Source organism: Salvelinus fontinalis, chromosome 11, assembly GCF_029448725.1.
Source record: "Salvelinus fontinalis isolate EN_2023a chromosome 11, ASM2944872v1, whole genome shotgun sequence".
NCBI lineage: Eukaryota > Metazoa > Chordata > Actinopteri > Salmoniformes > Salmonidae > Salvelinus > Salvelinus fontinalis.
Window position 1 is genome coordinate 44403534 of NC_074675.1, and position 21661 is coordinate 44425194.

The window sequence follows — 21661 nt, forward strand, 5'->3', positions numbered from 1 at the left end:
CTCTCATTCTTAACTGACTTGCCTAGTTAAATAAAGGTGAAATGAAACTGGCTCTCATGAGGACCGCCACAGGAAAGGAAGACCCAGAGTTACCTCTGCAGAGGATAAATTCATTAGCGTTGCCTGCCTCAGAAATTGCAGTCCAAGTAAATGCTTCAGAGTTAAAGTAGCAAACCCATCTCAACATCAACTGTTCAGAGGAGACTGTGAATCAGGCCTCCATGTTCGAATTGCTGCAAAGAAACCACTACTAAAGACACCAACTAGAAGAGACTTGATTGGGCCAAGAAACACGAGCAATGGACATTAGACTGGTGGAAATTTGTCCTTTGGTCTGATTAGTCTAAATTGGAGATTTTTGGTTTCAACCGCTGTGTCTGTGAGAACGGATCTCCGCATGTGTATTTCCCACCGTAAAGCGTGGGGGTGCTTTTCTGGTGAAACACTAATTTATTTATTTATTTAGAAGTCAAGGTACACTTGACCGGCATGGCTACCACAGCATTCTGCAGCGATACGCCATCCCATCTGGTTTGCGCTTAGTGGGACTTTCATTTGTTTTTCAACAGGACAATGACCCAACACACCTCCAGGCTATGTAAGGGCTATTTGACCAAGTAGTGATGGGGTGCTGCATCAGATGACTTGGCGTCCACAATCCCCTGACCTCATCCAAATTGAGATGGTTTGGGATGAGTTGGACTGCAGAGGGAAGGAAAAGCAGCCAAGTGCTCAGTTTGTGGGAACTCCTTCAAGATTGTTGGAAAAGCATTCCAGGTGAAGCTGGTTGAGAGAATGCCGAGTGTGCAAAGCTGTCAAGGCAAAGGGTGGCTATTTGAAGAATCTCAAATAAACAAATTAAAATATTTTAACACTTTGATTCCATGTGTTATTTAATAGTTTTTATGTCAATTATTCAACACTGTAGAAAATAGTACAAATAAAGAAACCCTTGAATGAGTAGGTGTTCTAAAACGTTTTACGCTGAGTATACAAAACATTAAGGATACCTGCTCTTTCCATGACATTGACTGACCAGGTGAAAGCTATAATCCGTTATTGATGTCACTTGTTAAATCCACTTCAAATAGTGTAGATGAATGGGAGACAGGTTAAAGAGGGATTTTTAAGCCTTGAGACATGGACTGTGTATGTGTGCCATTCAGAGGGTGAATGGCCAAGAAAAAATGTAAGTGCCATTGAACGGGGCATGGTAGTAGGTGCCATGCACACCGGTTTTTGTCAAGAACTGCAACGCTGCTTTTTAAAATGTTATTTACGCTCAACCATTTCCAGTGTGTCACCACCTAAAGGACATGCAGCCAACTTGACACATCTGGGGGATTCATTGGATTCAACATGGGCCAGCATCTATGTAGTGTGCAACTCAATATTAGGAAGGTGTTCCTAATGTTTGGTATACATGGTTCTCTGTATGTTTTTGGTTTTCAATGCAATATGGATAACCGGCTCTAACAACTTCTGTATGAGGGCTCCGTTATAATGAACCCTTGTTTTGTCATCTGTCCAATGTAAGTAACACTTCATTTCTGTGTCATGTAGGGTGAGGCCAGAGATTGAGGCAACATGAATGAATTTATATATATATATTATAACCGATGTTAGGACATATGCCTGTAATAAACAGTACATAGACCTACATAATAATTGGAAAGGCAGCATAGCAAACTTAATTATTTACAGATGCATTCTGTACAGTTTATTACATTTTCTTAGTGGCATTGTGCTTCATTACAAATTAGTCCAAGAAGCTAAACAACAAATGGTTACCAAGACCACCCCCGCCCCCTTAGTTACACAAAAAGTATTTCAGCATCACAGCCAGGATAGTAATAACAAACCACCATCTCTCTTGGTAAACCCCAGGTGACACGTCAACACTATTTCCTGTTATTAAAAAAAAAAAAAAAAAAAGTGAAAAGACAGTCAGATTGGCTTTGCAACACATTATCTACGTAGGCCTGCCTCTCTTTCTTCCTGTTTCACTTCATATATAAACTACCTACTACTTACCTTTTCATTTTCACTACACAACAAATGCACTGCCGTATAAATATATTTCCTTGGCCTTTTTAAGTTACCTGAGAGAAGTGTGATGTTTCTCCTGATCTCCTGTCGCAGGTCCTCGTTCTTTAAGACAAAAGTCAGGGTCTTATTGACCGCTCCTTGCAGGGATACTGTGCTCGAAACAGTGTATAGGCCCTGTGTGTCCTGGGAGAGGTGTGTGACTGTGTCTTCGGTGACGTCCTCACCACTGACAGTCAGCCACTGCACTGAGGGTCGGGGGTACCCCTCGGTGGTCAAGAGTAGCTCCACACCACAGGCAGATGTTGAGAACTTCAGGCGAGGCTCAGGGTAGAACGCTATACAGAACAATGATAGAATTGGATGTTGAAGTAGTATCATGACTGTGTGCTTGCTAAGAATATGAAGGGGAGCATGACTATAACAACCCCAATGGACTTCATTGGAGACATGGCTGTTAAATCAACTAAATGTTCCACTGAATAACATGTTTGTAAAGAGTGCAAAATCATGAGTCATACATACATGTATATAACTTATGCAAGGTGCTTGATTGTTTCTCAGCAAATTACAAGTTAGGAATAAATACTTTATTACTTGTTCCAAAAAGCAGGAATATAGATGTGGGTGTTACCTGCTAATTTAAGGGATACAGATGTCCTCTTTGGGCCCATTTCTGTGTGCACAGTGCAGGTATAGTTTCCCTCATCTCCCAGGGTGGCACGTTCCAGCCTGAGAGAAGCGTTCCCCTTCTGTATATCAGAGTGGTACAGGCTGGTTCTGTTGACATAGCGACTGCTCTGGTCGTTCAGGTGGTCCTGACCATAGTAGAAACTGTGGACCACCTCCTTGTCTAACTTCCATTCAATCTGGCTACGTGTTCGATCCCATTGTTTGTCCACAGGGAAGCTGCAGTCTAGGACTATATGTTGCCCCAGGATGGCAAGCTGCGTCTTACTGGGAACAGTGGTCTCAAACTCAGCTACGAAGACAGAAAAATAGAGGTTTTATAGAACCTCAGTCTCATAGAAGGCATTATCCACTGAGCCAAAGCTGTTCTGTGAAAGATTGACATTTTAGTCATTTAGCAGACGCTCTTATCCAGAGTGACTTACAGGAGCAATTAAGGTTAAGTGCCTTGCTCAAGGGCACATCGGCAGATTTTTCACCACGGCGGCTTGGGGATTCGAACCAGCGACCTTTCAGTTACTGTCCCAACACTCTTAACCAGTAGGGTGGGTACCTGCCACTCCAGATTTTGGAGTTGGTTCAGGAAGTGTGCAGTTCCATTTCTTACTTCTGGAGTTTTAGAAATAGTCTTGAGTTTTGTACAGTACAACCATACTGTGTGCTGTACTTTTACGTTTTAGATGGTTAGATTAGCAAAAATGGCAGAAACTTGCATCCAGTACCTTTAAAAATGGACAAATAGGACAGAGTTTGGATATAGGGCTATGTCCAAACATTCTTATCCAAAATGGCCAATTCATTACTGTATTGAATGTGTCTCGAAACCATTTTTGTTATTTTCAAACAAACCTTTGACCTTGCAAGTAATTGACCACATAAAACTTGATGTTCTCATCTGCATATTTAGTAACACATTTTTTTATAATCACTCTGTCTATATTACTGGTAAGATTATATTAATTGAAGATGATAACTGAATTGTTAGACTTACTTAAGTGGAATAACTTGAAGAGCAGAAATGAAACAACAAAAGTGAGACAGGATTTCCAGTTCATAGCCATGTTCTTGAGTGGACTGCATTCATTCAGCAAATCACATGGAAGTCCTTCAAGGAAGTTCAGCTGCAGACTCTTCCAACCAAATGTCCTCTTTTCCTTTTATATTTGTTTCTCAGTCTAACTCCGCCCCTCTCTGTCTCCACTTACTACATTAAGCATTCCTCTAATCAGTTCTCTGCCAGAGTGACTCATTTTGACTACACAAGTAAATTGGTGTCTGTCATTCCCCCAAGGGCATAGCAATTGTTCTACAGTCACCCACATGACTAACATGTAAAAAAAAAAAAAAAAAATGGGGGAATGTATTTTGGCTGATTGACCATTCTTGGTACACACGGGAAAATGTTGAGTGTGAAAAACCCAGCACCGTTGCAGTTCTTGACACAAACCGGGGTGCCTGGCACCTACTACTATACCCCATTCAAAGGCACTTAAATCTTTTGACTTGCCCATCCACCCTATGAATTGCGCACACATACACAATCCATGTCTCAATTGTCTCAAGGCTTAAAAATCCTTCTTTAACCTGTCTCTTCACCTTCATCTAGTTTGTTGAAGTGGGTTTAACAAGTGACATAAGTGATCATAGCTTTCATCTGGTCAGTCTGTCATTGAAAGAGCAGGTGTTCTTAATGTTTTGTACACTGGGTGTATACTGAACCATCATTATCCATGTCTGGACAGTGGACTTTTTTAAATTATTTTTTATTTTTTTACTCTGACACGCAAGTAGGAATTGGGTACACAAAAAAAGCATCAAGATATACATCCTGAAAAAGATGAGGCTGTTAGAACACTGGGATTTTGTGTCTGAGAATTTTAGCTGCAGCCAATGCTTTTTCAATCCGAGTCATTTCAAATCAAATTTTGTTGGTCACGTGCAGATATTATTGCGGGTGTAGTGAAATGCTTGTGTTTCTAGCTCCAACAGTTATTGCCAGATGAATGACCGGTTAATGATTGTCCGACAAAAAATGCACACAGTCTGAAAAATAGTTGACTTAAGTACTTTTGACGGACAGAAATGGACAATGATTGGGGTGTATAGCCTAAAGGTACAAACGTGGGGTGTGTCTGGGAGAGCTGTGGTGTGTGTGTGTATCATAAGTTGTTGATAGCATTTCCCGGCGGTGGATTAACTAATTTCTAATTTTGTATAACTGTCTCTCTCTCAGATGTGATCAAGTTGCAGTTGGTGGAGGCGGGCCTGGTGGAGTGTCTGTTAGATGTGGTGACTCACACCGTGGATGGGGAGAGGGATGAGGATGTGGCCCAGCTCAAGACTGCCTCCGATCTGATGGTGCTGCTGCTTCTGGGAGGTACCACACACATAGCGATTTCCGTTAGCCAGCAATTGCCGGCTTTTGGCCCAAAAATAATATGAAAAGCTGATTTTTAAATAAAAATTACCGGGAGAAAGAAAAATACATTGCAAAATAATGCTTTTTATTAATTGATGGAAATACCAATCGATGGAAATAGATTTGACCGTCATGCTTATCGCATAATTGCGTAATTTTGTGTAATTTAAATTGGCCTGTGTGTATTTCCGTTAGTCATCGTATATCTTAATTATCCAACACCACTATCCTACACGCACAGCATACAGAGCTATTTTGAGCGGATTTCTCCTGCTACTCCTCAGGAGATGCTTTATAAGACGGAGATGGGTGGGTATGCTTTATAAACATACACCAAGTCCCTTTTCATCCTTCATTGACCCCAACATATAAACTCAGCAAAAAATGAAACGTCCTATCACTGTCAACTGAGTTTATTTTCAGCAAACTTAACATGTGTAAGTACTTGTATTAACATAAGATTCAACAACTGAGACATAAACTGGACAAGTTCCACATACATGTGACTAACAGAAATGGAATAATGTGTCCCTGAACAAAGGGGTGTCAAAATCAAAAGTAACAGTCTATCTGGTGTGGCCACCAGCTGCATTAAGTACTGCAGTGCATCTCCTCCACATGGACTGCACCAGATTTGCCAGTTCTTTTTTATTTATTTATTTTATTTAACCTTTATTTAACCAGGTAGGCAAATTGAGAACACGTTCTCATTTACAATTGCGACCTGGCCAAGATAAAGCAAAGCAGTTCGACACATACAACAACACATAGTTACACATGGAGTAAAAACAAACATATAGTCAATAATACAGTGAAAAAAAATAAGTCTATATACAATGTGAGCAAGTGAGGTGAGATAAGGGAGGTGAAGGCAAACAGATATATGTATAAATAAATAAAAATATAAAAAGGCCATGGAGGCGAAGTGAGTACAACACAGCAAGTAAAATAAAAACAACAAAAAAACACTGGAATGGTTGGTTTGCATTGGAAGAAAGTGCAAAGTAGAGACAGAAATAATGGGGTGCAAAGGAGCAAAATAAATTAATAAATAAATACAGTAGGTAAAGAGGTAGTTGTTTGGGCTAAATTGTAGATGGGTTATGTACAGGTGCAGTAATCTATGAGCTGCTCTGACAGCTGGTGCTTAAAGCTAGTGAGGGAGATAGGTGTTTCCAGTTTCAGAGATTTTTGTAGTTCGTTCCAGTCATTGGCAGCAGAGAACTGGAAGGAGAGGCGTCCAAAGGAAGAATTGGTTTTGGGGGTGACTAGAGAGATATACCTGCTGGAGCGCGTGCTACAGGTAGGTGCTGCTATGGTGACCAGCGAGCTGAGATAAGGGGGGACTTTACCTAGCAGGGTCTTGTAGATGACCTGGAACCAGTGGGTTTGGCGACGAGTATGAAGCGAGGGCCAGCCAACGAGAGTGTACAGGTCGCAGTGGTGGGTAGTATATGGGGCTTTGGTGACAAAACGGATGGCACTGTGATAGACTGCATCCAATTTATTGAGTAGGGTTTTGGAGGCTATTTTGTAAATGACATCACCGAAGTCGAGGATTGGTAGGATGGTCAGTTTTACAAGGGTATGTTTGGCAGCATGAGTAAAGGATGCTTTGTTGCGGAATAGGAAGCCAATTCTAGATTTGACTTTGGATTGGAGATGTTTGATGTGGGTCTGGAAGGAGAGTTTACAGTCTAACCAGACACCTAGGTATTTGTAGTTGTCCACATATTCTAAGTCAGAGCCGTCCAAAGTAGTGATGTTGGACAGGCGGGCAGGAGCAGGCAGCGATCGGTTGAAGAGCATGCATTTGGTTTTACTTGTATTTAAGAGCAGTTGGAGGCCACGGAAGGAGAGTTGTATGGCATTGAAGCTCGCCTGGAGGGTTGTTAACACAGTGTCAAAAGAAGGGCCAGAAGTATACAGAATAGTGTCGTCTGCGTAGAGGTGGATCAGAGAATCACCAGCAGCAAGAGCGACATCATTGATGTAAACAGAGAAGAGAGTCGGTCCAAGAATTGAACCCTGTGGCACCCCCATAGAGACTGCCAGAGGCCCGGACAACAGACCCTCCGATTTGACACACTGAACTCTATCAGAGAAGTAGTTGGTGAACCAGGCGAGGCAATCATTAGAGAAACCAAGGCTGTCGAGTCTGCCAATGAGGATGTGGTGATTGACAGAGTCAAAAGCCTTGGCCAGGTCAATGAATACGGCTGCACAGTATTGTTTCCTATCGATGACGGTTACGATATCGTTTATGACCTTGAGCGTGGCTGAGGTGCACCCATGACCAGCTCTGAAACCAGATTGCATAGCGGAGAAGGTGTGGTGTGATTCGAAATGGTCGGTAATCTGTTTGTTGACTTGGCTTTCGAAGACCTTAGAAAGGCAGGGTAGGATAGATATAGGTCTGTAGCAGTTAGGGTCAAGGGTGTCCCCCCCTTTGAAGAGGGGGATAACCGCAGCTGCTTTCCAATCTTTGGGGATCTCAGACGACACGAAAGAGAGGTTGAAGAGGCTAGTAATAGGGGTGGCAACAATTTCAGCAGATAGTTTTAGAAAGAAAGGGTCCAGATTATCTAGCCCGGCTGATTTGTAAGGGTCCAGATTTTGCAGCTCATTAAGAACATCAGCTGACTGTATTTGGGAGAAAGAGAAATGGGGAAGGCTTGGGCGAGTAGCAGAGGGGAGGGCAGTGCTGTTGTCCGGGGTAGGGGTAGCCAGGTGGAAAGCATGGCCAGTCGTAGAAAAATGCTTATTGAAATTCTCAATTATAGTGGATTTGTCGGTGGTGACAGTGTTTCCTATCTTCAGAGCGGTTGGAAGCTGGGAGGAGGTGTTCTTATTCTCCATGGACTTTACGGTGTCCCAGAACCTTTTTTGAATTTGTGTTGCAGGAAGCAAATTTCTGCTTGAAAAAGCTAGCCTTGGCTGTTCTAACTGCCTGTGTAAATTAGTTTCTGGCTTCCCTGAAAAGTTGCATATCACGGGGGCTGTTCGATGCTAATGCAGAACGCCATAGGATGTTTTTCTGTTGGTTAAGGGCAGTCAGGTCAGGAGAGAACCAAGGGCTATATCTGTTCCTGGTTCTAAATATCTTGAATGGGGCATGCTTATTCAAGATGGTGAGGAAGGCATTTTTAAAAAATGACCAGGCATCCTCTACTGACGGGATGAGATCAATATCCTTCCAGGATACCCCGGCCAGGTCGATTAGGAAGGCCTGCTCGCTGAAGTGTTTCAGGGAGCGTTTGACAGTGATGAGTGGAGGTCGTTTGACCGCTGACCCATTACGGATGCAGGCAATGAGGCAGTGATCGCTGAGATCTTGGTTGAAAACAGCAGAGGTGTATTTGGAGGGCAAGTTTGTTAGGATGATATCTATGAGGGTACCCGTGTTTACGGAATCGGGGTGGTACCTGGTAGGTTCATTGATAATTTGTGTGAGATTGAGGGCATCAAGCTTAGATTGTAGGGTGGCTGGGGTGTTGAGCATGTTCAAATTTAGGTCGCCTAGCAGCACGAGCTCTGAAGATAGATGGGGGGGCAATCAGTTCACATATAGTGTCCAGTGCACAGCTGGGGGCAGAGGGTGGTCTATAGCAGGCGGCAACGGTGAGAGACTTGTTTTTAGAGAGGTGGATTTTTAAAAGTAGAAGTTCAAATTGTTTGGGAACAGACCTGGATAGTATAACAGAACTCTGCAGGCAGTCTTTGCAGTAGATTGCAACACCGCCCCCTTTGGCCGTTCTATCTTGTCTGAAAATATTGTAATTGGGGATAAAAATGTCTGAATTTTTGGTGGTCTTTCTAAGCCAGGATTCAGACACGGCTAAAACATCCGGGTTGGTAGAGTGTGCTAAAGCAGTGAACAAAACAAACTTAGGGAGGAGGCTTCTAATGTTAACATGCATGAAGCCAAGGCTATTACGGTTACAGAAGTCATCAAAAGAGAGCGCCTGGGGAATAGGAGTGGAGCCAGGTACTGCAGGGCCTGGATTCACCTCTACATCACCAGAGGAACAGAGGAGAAGTAGGATAAGGGTACGGCTAAAAGCTATGAGAATTGGTCGCCTAGAGCTACTAGAGCAGAGAGTAAAAGGAAGTTTCTGGGGGCGATAAAATAGTTTAAAGGAATAATGTACAGACAAAGGTATGGTAGGATGTGAATACAGTGGAGGTAAACCTAGGTATTGAGTGATGATGAGAGAGATCTTGTCTCTAGAAACATCATTGAAACCAGGTGATGTCATCGCATATGTGGGTGGTGGAACTGAGAGGTTGGATATGGTATAGAGAGCAGGGCTAGAATCTCTACAGTGAAATAAGCCAATAAACACTAACCAGAACAGCAATGGACAAGGCATATTTACATTAAGGAGAGGCATGCTTAATCGAGTGATCAATAAGGGTCCAGTGAGTAGAGGTTGGTTGGGGTCGTGGCGATCCAGACAGCTGGCCGGGTATATGGCTATCGGTAGCAGCATAGGATGGAGGTCTGTTTGTAGATACCTCGTGCGTTTCCGTAGGTAGGTTCCGTGTAGTGGGGTTTTGTTCAGATAGCAGCCGATAAGACAGCTAACGATTAGCGGGCCTCAGATGAGCGTTCAGGTAACGTCGGGACGGAGGTGCCGGTTGGATAAATCCCTCGGGCAGATAACGTCGGCAGTCAGTCGTGAGGGCCCGGTGGGGTTCCGTATCTGCAGCAGCAACAAAAGAAACGGGTCCGGATGGTGATGGAACTCCTCAGCTGGCTAGCTCCAGCATGATTTGAGTTTGCTCCGGGGTCGACGTAAGCCAATAGTCACACGGTATGCAGCTAGCTAGCTGCGAAATCAAGGTGCAAGTGTCCAGAGCCTGCGGTTGGAATCCGGGGAAACTGAGAGAAAAAAAGTCCCGGAATGCTCCGGTCCGAGTCGCGTTGCACAAAAGTGCCGGTAGATTATCGAGCTAAAGGAATAGCTGATGACCGCAAAACGTGGGCAGCTGAAACACCAACGCTAGCCAGCAAACCGGCTAATTTCGGGGCAGCTACAGATTAGCTTCTGGCTAGCTATCGGAGTAGCTTCTGGTTAGCTTTCAGGCTAGCTTCTGAATTAGCCCCTGGCTATCTTCCACGATGGATTTTCAGATTGAGGTAAAATAATACTTATTGTAATTGGTGAAGCGGGTTGCAGGAAAGCTTTTGCAGGAAAGCTTTTGTAGTTGAGTTCTTGGATAATAAAATAAATAAAAGATATGTGAAGAAAAGGTGTAAAAATATATATATACAGGACACGACACGACAATACGTAAAAAGACGTCTGAACTGCTAAGCCACCTTGGACCTTCTTGCTGTGAGATGTTACCCCACTCTTCCACCAAGGCACCTGCAAGTTCCCAGACATTTCTGGGGGGATGGCCCTATCCCTCATTCGCTGATCCAATAAATCCCAGACGTGCTAAATGGGATTGAAATCCGGGCTCTTCGCTGGCCTTGGCAGAACATTGACATTCCTGTCTTGCAGAAATCACACGCAGAACGAGCAGTATGGCTGGTGGCATTGTCATGCTGTAGGGTCAAGTCAGGATGAGCCTGCAGGAAGGGTACCACATGAGGGAGGAGGATGTCTTTCCTGTAACACACAGCGTTGAGATTTCCTGCAATGACAACAAGCTCAGTCCGACGATGCTGTGAAACACCGCCCCAGACCATGACGGACCATCCACCTCCAAATCAATCCCGCTCCAGAGTACAGGCCTCGGTGTAACGCTCATTCCTTCGATGATAAATGCGAATCCGACCATCACCCCTGCTGAAACAAAACCGTGACTCGTCAGTGAAGATTTTTTTTTGCCAGTCCTGTCTGGTCCAGCGACGGTGGGTTTGCCCATAGTCAATGTTGTTTCCGGTGATGTCTGGTGAGGACCTGCCTTATGACAGGCCTACAAGCCCTCAGTCCGGCCGGAGGGATTGTGCGTTCCTGGTGTAACTCGGCAGTTGTTGTTGCCATTGTGTACCTGTCCCGCAGGTGTGATGTCCGGATGTACCGATCCTGTGCAGGTGTTGTTACAAGTGGTCTGCCACTGCGAGTACGGACATGGAAATTTATTGTTTATGGTTCATTGAACAAGCATGGGAAACAGTGTTTGAATCCTTTACAATGAAGGTCTGAAGTTATTTAGATTTTTACAAATGATCTTGAAAAGACAGGGTCCTGAAAAAGGGAAATTTCTTTTTTTGCTGACTTTACATTCCTTTTACATTCCCTCACCACTTTGTTATACTGAAGCCAAGAAGTAGGACATTTATCCTGTAACATTATCTTCCAAAACACATGTGCTTATTTGTGTGGTCTCTTTTTTTTTTTTTTTTTGTAAATAACTGCTGTGACATTTTGATGGCCTCTCTCCCCTCTGATGCAGTGGCCAGGTGTTTTGTGTTTACATCTCTCTCCCATCTGATGCAGTGGCCAGGTGTTTTGTGTTGACATCTCTCTCCCCTCTGGTGCAGTGGTCAGGTGTTTTGTGTTGACATCTCTCTCCCCTCTGGTGCAGTGGCCAGGTGTTTTGTGTTTACATCTCTCTCCCCTCTGGTGCAGTGGTCAGGTGTTTTGTGTTTACATCTCTCTCCCCTCTGGTGCAGTGGCCAGGTGTTTTGTGTTTACATCTCTCTCCCATCTGATGCAGTGGCCAGGTGTTTTGTGTTTACATCTCTCTCCCCTCTGGTGCAGTGGCCAGGTGTTTTGTGTTTACATCTCTCTCCCCTCTGGTGCAGTGGCCAGGTGTTTTGTGTTTACATCTCTCTCCCCTCTGATGCAGTGGGCAGATGTTTTGTGTTGACAGCCTCCACATCTCTCTCCCTTCAGATGAGTCCATGCAGAAGCTGTTTGAAGCGGGCAAGGGCAGCGTGTTCGAGAGGGTCCTTTCCTGGGTACCATCCCACAACCACCAGCTGCAGTTGGCAGGGGCACTGGCCATCGCCAACTTTGCCCGCAACGGTAAAGAGATTACTGCACACGTTGTCCGTAGTAACAGCTCAGTGGGCAAACCTGGTTGAAATCAAGTCATTGCAATGTTGAAAGGACATCGTTACCATGTTGAAATTACGTTGTTGAAATGACGTCGTTGCAATGTTGAACTGAAATAATTCAACCAGTTTTGCCTGCTGGGATAGGGAACCAACAAAATGGGTTATTCAGGATAAAACTGCCTTGACCTGCCTCGATATTGACTAATCTCATCATCACTCAAACTGGAAACATATCATGTAGAACAGAAACACTTCTCTCTCTAGTTGTCAGCACCACAACACCAGTTGATCAATCAATCAAATGTATTTATAAAGCCCTTTTTACATCAGCAGAAATCCAGCCTAAAATCCCAAACAGCAAGCAATGCAATAGTAGAAGCACGGTGGCAAGGGAAAAACTCCCTAGAAAGGCAGGAACCTAGAGAGGAACCAGGCTCCTGAGGGGTGGCCAGTCCTCTTCTGACTGTGCCGGGTGGGGATTATAAATGTACATGGCCATTTAAGGCCAGATTGTTCTTCAAGATGTTCAAGTCTTCATAGATGACCAGCAGGGTCAAATAATTAAAGTCACAGTGGTTGTAGAGGGTGCAACAGGTCAGTACCTCCAGGAGTAAATGTCAGTTGGCTTTTCATAGCCAAGCATTGAGTTTGAGACAGCAGGTGTGGTAGAGAGAGTTGAAAACAGCAGGTCCGGGACAGGGTAGCACGTCCAGTGACCAGGTCAGGATTCCCTAGCCACAGGCAGACCAATTGAAACTGGAGCAGCAGCATGACGAGGTGGACTGGGGACAGCCAGTCTTACCTGAGGCATAATGCTAGGGCTCAGGTCCTCCGGGAGGGGAGAGGGAGGGAGGGAGAACTTAAATTCACACAGGACACCAGGTACAACAGAATAACCCCAGCCCCCCGGCACATACACTATTGCAGCATAGATACTGGAGACGGGTGGGTCGGGTGACACTGAGGATATAACCCCACCCACTTTGCCAAAGCACAGCCCCCACACCACTAGAGGGATATCAACAAACCACCAACTTACTACCCTGAGACGAGGGTGAATATAGCCCACAAAGATCTCCTCCCGCACAAGCCTGAGGGGGTGCAAACCGGACAGGAAGATCAAGTCAAATTGTATATGTCACATGCGCCAAATACAACAGGTGTAGACCTTACAGTGAAACACTTACTTACAAGCCCTTAACCAACAATGCTTTAAGAAAAAAAAGTTAAACATTGAAAATAGAAAATAAAAGTAACAAATAATTAAACTGCAGCAGTAAAATCACAAGTGAGGCTATATACATGGGGTACTGGTACAGAGTCAATGTGCAGGGGCACCGGTTAGTCGAGGTAATATGTACATGTAGATAGAGTTGTGACTATGCATAGATAATGAACAGAGTAGCAGCAGCGTAAAAGAGGAGTCTGGGTCGCCCTTTGATTAGCTGTTCAGGAGTCTTATGGCTTGGGGGTAGAAGCTGTTTAGAAGCCTTTTAGACCTTGACTTGGAGCTCCGGTACCGCTTGCTGTGCGGTAGCAGAGAGAACAGTTTATGACTAGGGTGGCTGGAGTCTTTGACAATTTTTAGGACCTTCCTCTGACACCGTCTGGTATAGAGGTCCTGGATGGCAGGAAGCTTGGCCCCGGTGATGTACTGGGCCGTACGCACTACCCTCTGTAGTGCCTTGCGGTCGAAGGCCGAGCAGTTGCCATACCAGGCAGTGATGCAACCAGTCAGGATGCTCTCGATGGTGCAGCTGTAGACCCTTTTGAGGACCCATGCCCAATCTTTTCAGTCTCCTGAGGGGGAATAGGTTTTGTTGTGCCCTCTTCAAGACTGTCTTGGTGTGTTTGGATCATGATAGTTTGTTAGTGATGTGGACACCAAGGAACTTGAAGCTCTCAACCTGCTCCACTACAGCCCGTCAATGAGAATGGGGGCGTGCTCTGTCCTCCTTTTCCTGTAGTCCACAGTCATCTCCTTTGTCTTGATCACATTGAGGGAGAGGTTGTTGTCCTGGCACCACACGACCATGGTCTCTGACCATCACGTTTGTGACTTAACCCACTCAAGTGACGCACCCTTCCAAGGGACAGCATGGAAGAGCACTGGTAAGCAAGTGACTCAGCCCCCGTAATAGGGTCCGAGAGAATCCCAGTGGAAAGAGGGGAGCCGGCCAGGCAGAGACAGCAAGGGCAGTTCGTCGCTCCAGTGCCTTGCCGTTCACCTTTGCACCCCTGATCAGGGTCCCATGTGGCCCAGTTGGTACAGCATGGCGCTTGCAACGCCAGGGTTGTGTGTTCGATTCTCACAGGGGACCAGTACGAATGACTAATATATAACACTCAGATTCTATAATCACAGTGCATTTGGAAAGTATTCAGACCCCTTGGCATTTTCCACAATTTAAGTTACAGCCTTATTCTAATTATTATTATTCTAATTACAGCCTTATTCTAATACCCCATAATGACAAAGCAAAATGTATACAAAAAACATGCAATCACATTTACATAAGTATTCAGACCCTTTACTCAGTACTTTGTTGAAGCACCTTTGGCAGCGATTACAGCCTTGAGTCTTCTTGGGTATGACGCTATAAGCTTGGCACACCTGTATTGGGGTAGTTTTTCCCATTCTTCTCTGCAGATCCGCTGAAGCTCTGTCAGGTTGGATGGGGAGCGTCGCTGTACAGCTATTTTCAGGTCTCAAGAGATGTTTGATCGGGTTCAAGTCCGAGCTCTGGCTGGGCCACTCAAGGACATTCAGAGACTTGTCCCGAAGCCACATTGTCTTGGCTGTGTGCTTAGGGTCATTGTCCTTTTGGAAGGTGAACCTTCAACCCAGTGTGAGGTCCTCAGCGCTCTGGAGCAGGTTTTTATCAAGGATCTCTCTGTACTTTGCTCTGTTCATCGTTGCCTCGATCCTAACCAGTCTCCCAGTCCCTGCCACTGAAAAACATCCCCACAGCATGATGCTGCCACCACCATACTTCACCGTAGGGATGGTGCCAGGTTTCCTCCAGATGTGACGCTTGGCCTTCAGGCCAAATAGTTCCATCTTGCTTTCATCCGACCAGAGAATCTTGTTTTTCATGGTCAGAGTCCTTTAAGTGCCATTTGGCAAACTCCAAGTGCGCTGTCATGTGCCTTTTACTGAGGAGTGGCTTCCGTCTGGCCTCTCTACCATTAAGGCCTGATTGGTGGAGTGCTGCAGAGATGGTTGTCCTTCTGGAAGGTTCTCCCATCTCCACAGAGGAACTATGGAGCTCTGTCAGTGTGACCATCGGGTTCTTGGTCTTCCCTGACAAAGGCCCTTCTCCCGATTGCTCAGTTTGGCCAGGTGGCCAGCTCTAGGAAGAGTCTTGGTTGTTCCAAACTTCTTCTATTTAAGAGTGATGGAGGCCACTGTGTTCTTGGCGACCTTCAATACTGCAGAAATGTTTAGGTACCCTTCCCCAGATCTGTGCCTTGACACTATCTTGTCTCGGAGCTCTACGTACTATTCCTTTGACCTCATGGCTTGGGTTTTGTTCTGACATGCACTGTCAACTGTGGGACCTTTTATATAGACAGATGTGTGCCTTTCCAAATCATGTCCAATCAATTGAATTTACCACAGGTGGACTCCAAGTTGTAGAAACCTCTCAAGGATGATCAATGGAAGCAGGATGCACCTGAGCTCAATTTCAAGTCTCATAGCAAAGGGTCTGAACACTTATGTAAATAGGGTATTTCTGTTTTTATTTTTAATAAAAAAATCAAAAAAACTGTTTTTGCTTTGTCATTATGGGGTATTGTTTGTAGATTGAGGATTTTTTTTCTTCAATCCATTTTAGAATAAGGCTAACAATGTGGAAAAAGGGAAGGTATGAATACTTTCCAAATGTACTGTATACATAACAAACACGCTTCTCTGTCATGTAGAACAGGGAATCAACTTTTGCAAGTCCCCCCACTTTCTTCCAGATTTTCTGTCTAGTTAAGTCTGCCCCCCTCCAATGAAAACACACTCCCTCAGAGTGAGCTGAATACAAGTCCCAAGCCTGACAATTAGTCATTGCATACCATTACTCATTTACACCACAGAGTTTCAGAACACATGTTTCATCTGATTGTGAAATCTTAAAGCCAGGAAAATGTTGTTTAGAAAATAGTGGGCAGAGTTATCACTATTCACCTCCCCCACACAGATGGTAACTGCATACACATGGTGGAATCAGGCATCGTTCAGAAGCTTCTGGAGCTGCTGGATCGCCACGTGGAGGAGGGTAACGTCACCGTGCAGCACGCTGCGCTCAGCGCCCTGCGCAACCTGGCCATTCCTGGTGAGACGTCCAAGGCGCTCCATGCATGATTGAGTATACTGTCAATGTTCTATATGACGTCTTTGTAATCTGTGGGTGGGGGGCTGTTCTTGGCAAATGCAACTACAAACAACTTCTAGTCAAAAGTGCTTCCCTGTACTTAAGTTCCTTCTTTGAGCCTTAATATTGGTTGAATACAATAGTTACTAAATTAGTCTATCGTTTATTTTCATGGTGTACAACATTGTCAGCGAAGAGCTTAATTGATATGTACAGTCCATACCTAAGGAAACAAAGCCGATTACACATGTCTTTGAGGAGGGAGCATAGTTTGAAGCGAGAATAGTTTGGATTTATTTATTTAACATGTTTAATCTTTTATTTATAATCTTTCCCTAAGTGGTGAACAAGGCTAAAATGCTGTCAGCTGGTGTGTCAGATACGGTGTTGAAGTTCCTCCCGTCAGAGATGCCTCCTGTCCAGTTCAAACTGCTGGGGACGTTACGCATGCTCATCGACACACAAGGTAGAGCATCTTTATAACACCTATATATCACAATTATAGCACATTTAATACACTGTAAAACAACTTCCCAAGGATGCCCCCGAGGTCTGTGCTTCGCGCTCAATTTAAATTGACCAGAATCAGTCACAGGTGTGAATGTTCCACCCCATTAACTCTGCAGAAAGATCTGAAGGAACATTTTCTGAAATGGAGGCTAGAATGCTTTCCTAACGATGCTCTAAACTTGATTCTTTCCAAACCTCACTCTTTGTCCTTAAATTGATCTGTATCAAATCCAGGTGCAAAGATTTTATTTATTCAGCAGAGTATTTTCGAGAGCCATGCGTCCTCCGAAACGCGGCCCTGCCAAGCCGCACTGCTTCTTGACACCCTGCTCGCTTAACCCGGAAGCCAGCCGCACAAATTTGTTGGTGGAAACACCGTACAACTGGCGACCGTGTCAGCGGAGGGCGATGGGACAAGGACATCCCAGCCGGCCAAATCCTCCCCTAACCCGGAAGACGCTGGGCCAATTGTGCGTTGGTCACCCGGTTGCGGCCGGCTGCAACACAGCCAGACATCGAAGCCGGATCTGTAGTGACACCTGTGCCACTCGGGAAGCCATTGAAAGGAAAGTACAGTCTTTAAAAAAAAAGCCAGGAATGCGATAAGTTTTCTGCCAAACGTTTGAATCTTCATCAAATAGTGGTTGGGGAGGACCGGACAAGGCCAAGTGCAGTCCAGTTGGATCCAAAGTGACATGGCGATCGATGGAGTCCATCTTTGATTGAGTCGCTATGGACCGGAGTGTCACAGTGAGATGTTGACAGGGTGTTAGAATAGCAGGCAACTCAAGGTGATAGGATATTAATACCTGTATGTCGTTACAATAGGCATTTTTATCTCTTCCTTCCTGGAGTTCAGAGATTCATTATAACAAATACTAGAAAGTACTCATTGTTACCAAGAATTGACCCATTTAAAAATAATTTCATCAAGAAGTTACCAATTTTTAGGTCGAATCATTTCAAGAAACCAGTCATTTCAGTTTATATACCAGAGAGCTGCCAATGGTAATGGGGATGTAAAATAAAGTGTTACCTGTTGTTTTCTCCCCAGCGGATGCGGCAGACCAGCTGGGGACCAATGCCAAGCTGGTGGAGCGTCTGGTAGAGTGGTGTGAGGCCAAGGACCATGCAGGAGTCATGGGAGAGTCCAACAGACTGCTCTCAGCTCTCATCCGCCACAGCAAATCAAAGGTTAGGGCCAGCTGCCATGGAAACACACACACCGTCTGTGACTGACTAGCTGGCTGGCTGTGACCACAGAATACATTCTGACCCATGATTGAACTGTTCAGATCATAAAGGGGAACAACAGACTGTGATTCATTGTCTAACTCTTCCTGAAATACGATCTTTCTTGTTGGTTAATGCCTAGACCTAGCGTTGGCAGTTTTGCAATACTGCCCATCCGGTCTCATCTCAGGGGAGAATGACTCAGGTGTTACTCGGACTGGTTTTCTCCTTCTAATCTGTAGATTTGTGACTTCCGTCCTACTTGCAACTCGTCATATAGAATAGCACCCCTGTAGCAGTGCTAGAGATGTCATACTTACGCACCGTACACAAGTCATGTTTCATTTAGAGCAGGGGTCTCCTCCTGGAAAGTCACTGGGTGTGCAGGTTTGTGCTCCCACCCTGCTGTAACTTACACACCTGATTTCAGCTAATCAGAGTCCTGATGAGCAACGGGTTAGTAGAGGGTATGTATGTGTGTTAGGGCAGGGCTGGAGCAAAACCCTGCATGCCCAGTAGCTCCCCCACGAGATGGATAAGATATCCCCGTTTTAGGATTGTGTCCCATTGAAATGTTTGTTTTTGTGGTTTTAGGACGTCGTAAAAACTGTCATCCAGGGGGCAGGCGTGAAGCACTTAGTAGTCATGGCGATGAGCGAACACATGATCATGCAGAACGAGGCGCTGGTGGCTCTGGGCCTCATCGCCGGGTTGGACCTGGGTAAGAGTCAGGGGTCACAGTCAGGTTCATGTCACAGTGCAGCCTAATTCTGACTACTGTATTAGCCACATGGTTTTGTAAAGTCCAGATTGGGAGCGCTTCCTTTGACTGTGCCTGGGTTGTGTTCAGTAGGGCATACTGTAGTAAAATGTTTAGAAATGGAGAGGGGGAAAAAAGCTAAGTTTCTGTTTAACTCAGTTTAAAAAATCTCAATTTTCCATGCTCAACTGCAAGTAGTTTGATGATGCACAGGGTGAGTTAGAACCATACAATGGAAAGCAATTTTGACCTAGTGAGATGCACTGTATGAATTAAATTCACTGTTGAAGCATTTGTAACGGGGTGCTCAGTACACCCTTTTCTCAGAAGCAAAGCATTGACTCTGGTGGAGCATTGAAATGCATTAAAACAATTGGACAAATGAGTCTGTGACTTGTGTTTTTCATGGTTTCAGTGGGGGCTGAAAAGGACTTTGTCGGGGCTGGCCTGGTGCAGGTGCTCCACAAGCTGCTCTCAGACGAGAGGACCGCCCCGGAGATCAAATACAACTCCATGATCCTCATCTGTGCGGTCATGGGCTCAGGTAAAAGGGGCGGCCATTTTGAATCAGCCACTTAGACAGCTTCTGCTCCAATATCCAAACTAAGGCATAGCAGAGTGGTATACTAGTATGGACATTGGGATATAGCTGAATGTTCTGGTTTAGATTTGTGCTCGTCCTTTTAAAGACTTCTGAATGAGACCTGTTATCTTTCCCTCCTCCAGAGCCTCTCCATAAAGAAGTGCAGGGCCTGGCCTTCATCGACGTGGTCTCCAAGCTGCGGTCGCATGAGAACAAAACGGTGTCCCACCAGGCGTCGCTCACAGAGCAGAGGCTAACGGCACAGAGCTAAAGGACTCTTAACGCCCACAATCCCCCACTCCCCCCAATGCCTGCCTCATAGCCAATCCCTGCCCCCCTTCCCTCTCTCTCCAGAACCTCCCTCTGTGTGTCCTATCATCACGTGCCAAGGTATCCTGTCCCTTTGCCCCCGTCAACAGCCAGCTGTTCCAGCTAAAACGTGCCCGCCCCCTCTGCCTTCCAGCCTGCCTTTAGCCTGCCTTCCCACACTACCGCCGCTCATGCATGCGTACTCCTCCATAATAAAAACGAGACAGCCTTTTCTTTCTGCAATAGATAAACATACAAAGAGAGAACACTTTTTATGATGACCATAGCTGTGAAAACCGTTGAAAAACAATACAAAAGAACAAAAAAACTGTGAGTTAGGTTGGTCTGAAAACAAACTAAGCAGCCATGCATCCATCCTATGTCTCATGTTAGCTTGAGTTGAAGACGAACTGCATGTTTTAGTCCAGTTGATGGTGTATCCATGTTCATTTGGACCCTCGCATACCCAAAACCACAGCCCTGGGCAGATCTTCCAGAGCTGAGTAGGGTTCAGTCATGTTGTATTTAAACTGGCGTTTGAAAGGAGTTGGCTTGATAATACCCAACCGATCCCACTCTCTTCCCTTAACTTTCCTACAAACCCTGTCTCAAACAACCTACCTTACTGTCCCCAACAACCTTACTGTTATATCAAGGGTATGTTTAGAATGGGGAAATGTTACAGAATGTTCAGATGTAAATATATTATGTAGAACAGATATGACCCGTCTGTCAAGTAGAATATGGAATTATGTTAACTAAATGTGTTAGATTTCTATCTGCAATGTTGTAAATGTTTAACCCCAACTGAACATACCTTAGGCTATGACTCCACTAGCACGTAATAATTCTCACCTGACATTGAGGAATCCTGTATAAGTTACAAGTTAGAACCCTCAGATAAACAGTCACTCCCTCCCTGGTCTCCGAGTGTAGCAGTCAGCCATACTAGGTGTGTAGTATATGTCTGTATGGATTATGATGAACCGGGTGCGCCAGGGAAGACCGATGGGGTGTGTTCCAGGGCGTCTCTTTTTGCAGTAGCGCTGCACATTTCCGAAGATTCCTATATCATATTAATGTGGTTCCTAAGTTATTTAACACTTCTCCAGGTGTTGTGAGATCTGATCGTCTATGTAACGCGACTGCAAAAGAGATGACCTCGAACGTCACCGTCGATTGGAATCTGGCTGCGTCGTTTCACATAGTCACTGTGGTCTCCCTGACAGCTACGCGAACCTCCCAATAACCCTGTCAGAATGGGCCGGTCCAGACAGCCAGAGAAGATCCCCCGTCTATGTGTGGTACCGCTCTATGGTTTATCCCAGCCAGCGCTTTGTTTGCATGTGTGATGGTTTCTCTCCCACTCCAAGTATCGAGAACATGCCCATTCCAGCATGTTGGATACTGCGATAGGCAACGTCTGGTGACATAGGCGTTTTTTTAAATATAAATTATTTGTTTACTAATCGGTCTTGTTAAATTTTCTTATTTTTTGTCAGGTATGAATGGTAATTTCAGATTTGTAACTTTACAAAGACACAATCCAATCAAGACGTAACTACAAACTAACTGCGTTCCGGTATAAATGTTTGTTGTAAATGTTATTGAGTTGTACATTTGGAAGATTGTAACTCAAACAGATAATTAAAGATGATTGCTGGCGATAATGTATCTGTTGCTTCTAGAGTTTGTACTGCCTGTTGATAAAGTAAGAGGGTGACAT

At 44.9% G+C, this 21661-nt stretch overlaps 1 protein-coding gene across 3 annotated transcripts in view; it reads left to right on the forward strand.

The window, feature by feature from the left end:
* The window catches only part of LOC129865779 (rap1 GTPase-GDP dissociation stimulator 1-like), a 51561-nt gene extending 29956 nt beyond the window's left edge, over nucleotides 1–21605 (forward strand). For all 3 annotated transcript variants that reach the window (XM_055938788.1, XM_055938787.1, XM_055938789.1), the window contains 8 exons: nucleotides 4970–5113; nucleotides 12010–12141; nucleotides 16367–16501; nucleotides 16881–17006; nucleotides 18105–18244; nucleotides 18878–19004; nucleotides 19459–19587; nucleotides 19770–21605. In XM_055938788.1, coding sequence (XP_055794763.1) covers nucleotides 4970–5113; nucleotides 12010–12141; nucleotides 16367–16501; nucleotides 16881–17006; nucleotides 18105–18244; nucleotides 18878–19004; nucleotides 19459–19587; nucleotides 19770–19897 — 1061 coding nt within the window. In that variant the 3' untranslated portion in view covers nucleotides 19898–21605. The remainder of the gene's footprint in view (nucleotides 1–4969; nucleotides 5114–12009; nucleotides 12142–16366; nucleotides 16502–16880; nucleotides 17007–18104; nucleotides 18245–18877; nucleotides 19005–19458; nucleotides 19588–19769) is intronic.
* The last annotated feature ends 56 nt before the right edge of the window (nucleotides 21606–21661 follow it).